Raw genomic sequence first — 7,257 nt, forward strand, 5'->3', positions numbered from 1 at the left:
CTGTCCTTGTCAGCGGAGGACTTAGAAGACGAGATACCACTTTCCCAACGCAAAAGAAAAGCTGTCCAGGCACCCGAGATGATCGACCTGAGTGATTCGAAGGACGTACTTCCTAACCAAATCCTGACTCCAGCTGCCCCGCCTTCTTCCATGGTCCTTCACGCGTTGGGTTGGGAGTGAATTACCACGGGCTTTGAGTACCAGGGTGGTAGATCACCTGGGTTTTATGGTGCCAGGGTGGTGAATCACCTGGACTTATATTTCTCGTGAATTACCATGGGCTTTGAGTACCAGGGTGGTAGATCACCTGGATTTTACGGTGCTAGGGTGGTGGATCACCTGGACTTATATTGCTCGTGAATTACCACGGGCTTTGAGTACCAGGGTGGTAGATCACCTGGGTTTTACGGGGCCAGGGTGGTGGATCACCTGGACTTATATTGCTCGTGAATTACCACGGGCTTTGAGTACCAGGGTGGTAGATCACCTGGGTTTTACGATGCCAGGATGGTGGATCACCTGGACTTATATTGCTCGTGAATTACCACGGGCTTTGAGTGCCATGTGCTTTGAAGTAATAACAATAGACCAAAACATGTTTTTATTTATACAACGGGTTGAAACATAATTTACAAGGGAGCTTGCATTTTTAGGAATAATAAGACTTGAGGTGCATCGTGTTCCAGGGCCTCTGCATGGCTTTGCCTTGGCTATCTTCCAAATACCAAGTGTTCTTCCCTATCCTTCGAATGACTTTGTAGGGTCCTTCCCATTTTGCTTACAGATTTTTCACCTCTTCTGCCGGGTTAACATTTTTCAATACCAGGACTCGTATCTGAAACTCCCGGGGTTTGATCTTTTGGTTGAAAGCCTTCATTATCCTGTACCGATAAGCTTTCATTCGTATAGAGGCCCGTTCCATTTTTTCCTCAATCAGGTCTAACTCCTGTGTCCGGGCCACAATTTCTCCTTCCTGGTATGCTTTCACCCGGGAGGATATTTGTCCAATCTCTATCGGCAATACGGCCTTAGACCCATACACCAAGCTAAAAGGTGTTTGTCCTGTAGCTATCCTTGGGGTAGTACGATAAGCCCATAGTACACCTGGAATCTCTTCCACCCAACTTTTTCCAGCACCAAAAAGTCGAGTCTGCAAAGATTGGATGATCGTCCTGTTGGTTACTTCAGTTTGCCCGTTGCTCTAGGGGTAGGCTACTGAAGTGAATGCCTGATTTATCCTCATCTCTGCGCACCAATATTTTATTCTTCGTCCTTGAAATTGCCTTCCATTGTCTGAGAAGAGCTTCCGGGGTAATCCAAATCGGCAGACAATGTTTTTCCAGATAAACCTCAACACAGCTCCTTCGGTGATTTTTGCCAAAGACTCAGCTTCCACCCATTTGGAAAAATAATCCATTGCAACCAGGAAAAACTTATTCTGCCCGGAATCCATAGGGAAAGGTCCCACGATGTCTAGACCCCACTGATCAAAAGGGCAAGATGCCCACACCGCCTGCAACTTTGCCGCTGGTTTGTGAGAAAAGTTCCCAAACCTTTGACATCCTTCACACGTTTTGACCGTCTTCCGAGGATCCTGCTGTAGAGTAGGCCACCAATATCCCGCCAACAATGTGCGTCAGGCTAAGCTCAGAGCCCCTCCATGATCTCCACAGCACCCTTCATGTACTTCCTGAAGTACATAACCCACTTCCTCCTTGGACAGACATCTCAATAAGGGGCCCTGAAAAGATCGTCGATATAATTTTCCATTGATCAGGGTAAATCGAGTTACCTGTCTTTTGAGCTTGCGGGCCTGTACCTCTTCTTCAGGAAGGATTCATGTTTGTAAAAAACCGATGAGGGTCCCGGGAAAGATGGCAGGCGAGTTCCTCGTCTTCCTGGAGATAAGGCCTGCATGCCAAAAAAACAAGGAAACTCGTAAGTGGATAGCCGGAGGGATTTTCGGCTTCGCCAGTCCGATGCTTAAGTCAGGTTAAGATGTGGAGAGTGGGCTTATAAAAATTAAGAAAGTGAGTATATGTGAAAAAAGTAGTGATAAATTAGATAACTTAGTCCGGCATAGGAGCCGGGTATTTATACTCGTCAATCCGGGTTACCAATGATTACTGGGTATGGACTAACTGGCAGCTTTTAATGCGATGGGATGGTTAACACGTGTGATTTAGACACCCGGCCCGCATTTTCAGGAAAGAACCCATACCACTTGAAACGTGATTAGTAATGATTTGGTCTGTGGTAAGAGCCTGAGATACTCCAAGTAGACGTGACCGCTTCCTGGCCTTGAGAATAGAAAACTCAGGTCCCACCAACTTTTCTTCTCTTCTTTACCATTCGAAAGCTTGCTCTTAGATGCCCGGCTCTCATACTTTCACCCGAGCTCCTCTCGATCTCCCGGGATTCCTAAGCCTCCCTGTGTCCTTGGGATCCGGGTATCCTCCCAGGCTACTTTACCACCTGGGTATTCCTTACCACCCGGGTTATCCACCCACCCGGGTTATCTCGCCAGGATATCAATAATAAAAACAGTTATTTAAATAGTCTAAAATTTTTTATTGTTATTTTAAAATTAATGATAACATTATACGGTTTTTTTGTGATCACACCATGATACGAAAATGATTAATCAGCCGACGTATAGAAGATGAATATATAGATTTAATTTAGTTATGTACGAATGAATGAGTCCATATATATTGAAACTATTTACGTAAAAGACAACAAATTAAAGCTACATTATCTTTGACAATTCAATGCTTATAACGAAAGTAGTGGGATCAGAAAGTTGCTATTTATAAACGTACCCACAAGAGTTTTAATTATTATAAAACAAAAAGGCACCCACGTTCACGACAATTCAACTAAAGAGTGTGTTAGTTAAGTTAGTTTATTATGGCCAATATCTAAACCCCACTTTGATCTCAAATCAGATAAAATATATATCACCATTTTACTAAATATTCAACAAATTTTTGTGGGTTTCTTTGAATGCTTGGATAGATAATTGTTTTAGGGTTCGTCTCAAATGGAGACATGAATTCGTGGGATGATTTTTTTTATTGTCCTTGTAAAATATATAAAGGCAAGTTGAAGCAAGTGACCACTGCGTACGGTATAAGATTTGCGTTGTCCTTAAATGAAAGATACGCCATTGATTTTTGTTTTATATAAATTCATATTGGGCACTTCAAATGATTGCCCAACTTTTGAGATTCTTCCTTATTATTAATTAAAGACTTCTATAAGTGAAATGAGTCTCACTTAATTCAAGTGCGCATGTTTTATAGTTAAATTGTCCGATCGACGCTATAATATATTATATTATTTTATTTCTGTTTTTGACTACAGAGGTGGGTCTTTTCTTTATTATTTTTTTTTCCCTTTTTGGACATGGGTTTGAATTCACTATTCTCTCCCATTGATGATAATGATTATATTTTATATTGACTCGGTGGAGATATTTGGAGTACTCAAATCATACAAATATTTAAATAATCCGAGCCAGATCTATTATTATTACTAGTAACTGAGCACACACATTACGTGTGCAAATCATAATATATAAATATAATGTATTGTATATTTAATATTTTTTTAAAATTTTAAAGTACTTGGTTTATCTTTTTTTTTTTTGTGTTGTAGATTTTTCTCCCAAATTTATTAAAAATGTAGTTATTATAGAAATTTAGTTTCAAAAAAAATTGATGAGAAGCGATATGGTAAAATAAGTGAAAAGAGAAAAAGATGGGAGAAGTGTGTAAGAGATGAAGTTGAAAAGAGAGTGTAGGGGCATAAAAGGAACAAATAGGGAGAAAATCACAATAACACCAAAAAACAATTTGTATAGTCTCTCACACTTAATTAGATAGTAAAGATTATATGTATCTAAATTAATGTAATTAAGTTGATTAAAATGAATCTGAAATTTCTTGTAAACCAAAATTAATTATGTAGAAAATTAAAATGGATTATAAATCACGACTGAATCCAAATGCACATATATAATATTGTTGGATCAAGCCTAATTAATTAATCGAAGTTCTTTTATCAGATTAAGTGATAACATTATTTGATTTTTTTGAAAATATAACTTGAAAAAGTATGTGAATAAATCTTTGCAAACAATATTAATCTCCATCAAATTGTTAATTTTGAAGTACCTCTCTTTAAAACAAGGATAAGTGTTTATTTTATAGACATTATATTATATATGCCCAATTTTATTATCTGAAACATGGTAAGATAACTTATGTTCTGGTTATACAATCCAGAGTGTTTTTTTTTTGGCCGTATTTATTCGTATATATAAAATGAGTAAGTTTCTTACAAAACAATTTCACGGATTTACTGTGAGATATATCTATTTGTTCGATATTTGTTGTGAAAAATAATATTTTTTCATAAATCATTGGGTAAGATCCATCTCACAAAATTAACCCGTGAAACTATCTTATATTGATAGTTTTTGTGATATAAAATTTACGTCCTTATGATCACACTAGCCACAATCAAAAATCTTATTTCATGTAACAATATTATTTCAAGTCATATTTGTATATATAAAAGTGAATATCAAATCATATGATCAGTTTCCTATATATATATATGGGTGCATGAACACCACTCACATCATAGATTTACACTTTCTAATGCAAATTTACACTACTCGTAGTATAAATAACGTAAGAGTGTAAAGCCTTTTCAAGCTATCACAAACTAAGCAAATATTGGCATGGCAATGAAAGTGAGGTTTCTGCAGGTAACTGCGGCCATGATTTTGTTACTTATAACATTGTGTTCAGCACTTGATTACGGGTACAACCCGACCGCTAAAGGGCTAAATCGGATCCGAGGAGAGGTCAAAGTACCAGAGAAAAACATTAAAGCGGGAAACATGCATGAGATGTTGCCGGGACACAGAAAAGGGCTATCCAGGTATCATACGTCGGATTTGAGGGCAAAAATGGATGATTCGAAACCAACAGCGCCGGGTCACAGTCCGGGCATAGGACATGCTGGATAATAAATGGATTATATTCTTTATTTATGGCGCACGAGATCCATGGTTTTCTCGTAAATTTTTAGCTTTTCTTTTAGAGAATAATAAAATATATGGGTCATTTTCAAGTTCTCTTGTTTGTTTTCCTGAATAAGAGAGTGGTCCCAATCTCTTTCTCTTGTAAGAAATTTGTTGAATTCTCATTCAAGTTAGTTAAAATTTTTTGAGTCCGAGCAATAATTTTAAAAAAAATATGTTTGTTCTCAAAATACATTTCCATATATCAATCATAATCCGGGGTTCGATCACGGGTATCACAAACGACTACAACTTTCATTGTTCATCACTTTGCCCATAAATCAAGGCATCAAAAATTATAAGAACCATAATAGATAGCATTCGATCACTCACCCGTTTTACCTCTACTCGACTGGTGAAACTCTTCTCGACCGGTGTGCATTCTCATCGATTGAGTACTAACCTGTTTGGATGAAGTAGTTCGAATACCGAATCACAGAAACAACAGCAACTCAACAACTTATGAGATCAGTCGAGGCGAGAGATTCTCTCTATCCGCAAGACGAAATTGCTCGTTAACAGTGCTAAACGTTAGCAGCAATCGTCTCTAAGATACAACGACACACGATCCAGATATAGCAGCATAACAAATATCTCGAACTTCAACGAACAAAAATATGCATCAACTTCCTTTTTGTGAGAGGGGGGAGAATTTGCAGAATATATGTTATCAGATTGTAACATATCGTTTGTGCATAATTAATCAGTTATATATAGATTGATGTCTAAAAGACATGTCTCTTAGTTGAAGGACACAACCCACAAAAGCCCATGAAAAGTCACAACTTTTTCGGAAAAGCAGACGTTCATGCGCTCGAGCAAGAAGTTTTGTCCAAAAAATAATAATAGGATCAGAAGACCCCACCCCACCGCGCCGAGCCGAGTTGAGCCGGCCGCGCGTGTTGGTTCAACAACTAGCGTCCTCTCCCGTTACAAAACTTCCGGTGCCTTAAGGGCCCAATCCCATAAATCAAACTTGGACTAGTTAAGGAAGTTAACTCATTGTAATATTTCCAATGTGGGACAAGCTCATCTTATTTCATTCTTTTTTTTTTTCTCAACAATCCCCCAAATGAATGAAATTTATGCACGTTTACATACTCACTTAAAAGTTCTTGTGAGTTATTATTGTATCAGTATAGGTAGCTTGTGACTTTGAACCTATCTTAGTAATGTACTATCGGATTTACTAGTTGCATAGTGACGTGATGTCTTGAACTAGTCAACAGTTTATGTAAACCAAGTCAATAGTATTTACACAACAATAACTCTAAAATATTTTGTTCTCATGTTGTGTCCATTTCGGCACTGGACCATATCTTAGATTCATAAGAGTTTCAATCAAAGCGGCCAATACTTTTCACTTATATTGGTGATCTCCTATCAAGAGTATCCTGATTTACTCCTTTTTATAAGTATAGGAATCATTAAAAGAAAACATAACATCACCACATATTGTAGGTCTGTTCTATTTGGATGTTCTAAGAATGAGGGAGTAAAGATTCCAAGTACTCAAACTAATATTTATAACTTAGTTGTCCCATTGAACAAAGGTTTTGAGATCTTCAATTCTCAAGGTTGCACTACAAGAATATTGTAATTCAACAACGCTTAAAAGACAATGATTTTTCAAAAAATCGTTGTCTTTTTCTCATTAACAACAGTGTTTTGAAAACCGTTGTCATTAGTCCAAAAAACCCGCTCATAGACAATGGTTTTTATGGCCTAAGACAACGGTTTTAAAAACCCTTGTCTATGAGCGTTTTTAAGCTATACGACAACGGTTTTTAACAAATGACAACGGTTTTTAAAACCGTGGTCAATGAGGGGTTTTTTTGGGATATAATTTATAAGACAAACGTATCGCGTCATTATTCTTTTCTTTCCTTCGTTTTTTTTTTCAAGGAAATCACGCAATTCTTCCTCTCTTCTCTCATTCCTCTCACGACTCCTCCAAATCCCAACCCTGGCAGCCCTCTTCTTGTCGTCCATTCGCTGCCACCGAATTCGGAAATATGTTATTGGAGCTACAATTCGGTTAGATCTAGTCCTAAGCTTCGTTTTGATGCCAATATAGCAAGGATCTGTTCGAATTTCATTTTCATTTCATTTCTTCTTTTTGTTTTGCAAGAGATGGATCTGATGCGCAGGAACGATCCATT

General features: G+C 37.7%; 1 protein-coding gene across 1 annotated transcript; it reads right to left on the reverse strand.

The window, feature by feature from the left end:
• Window positions 1-778: 778 nt before the first annotated feature.
• LOC140890191 (uncharacterized) lies at window positions 779-1,417 on the reverse strand. The gene is made up of 2 exons (XM_073297948.1): window positions 1,284-1,417; window positions 779-1,124 (listed from the first exon to the last, which is right to left on the reverse strand). Exons 1-2 carry the CDS (start codon window positions 1,415-1,417, stop codon window positions 779-781), a joined length of 480 nt encoding a protein of 159 aa, XP_073154049.1.
• Window positions 1,418-7,257: the final 5,840 nt, after the last annotated feature.

The sequence above is a fragment of the Henckelia pumila genome, chromosome 3 (assembly GCF_033568475.1).
Source record: "Henckelia pumila isolate YLH828 chromosome 3, ASM3356847v2, whole genome shotgun sequence".
In the NCBI taxonomy this organism is placed as follows: domain Eukaryota; kingdom Viridiplantae; phylum Streptophyta; class Magnoliopsida; order Lamiales; family Gesneriaceae; genus Henckelia; species Henckelia pumila.

Excerpts from the sequence above, each read along its gene's own strand:
- LOC140890191 (XM_073297948.1), bottom strand. The coding sequence starts at position 1,417 with ATGGATTATTTTTCCAAATGGGTGGAAGCTGAGTCTTTGGCAAAAATC. Across the intron at positions 1,125-1,283 it reads CTCTTCTCAGACAATGGAAG|TTGGGTGGAAGAGATTCCAG; the intron begins GCAATTTCAAGG and ends TGCTGGAAAAAG.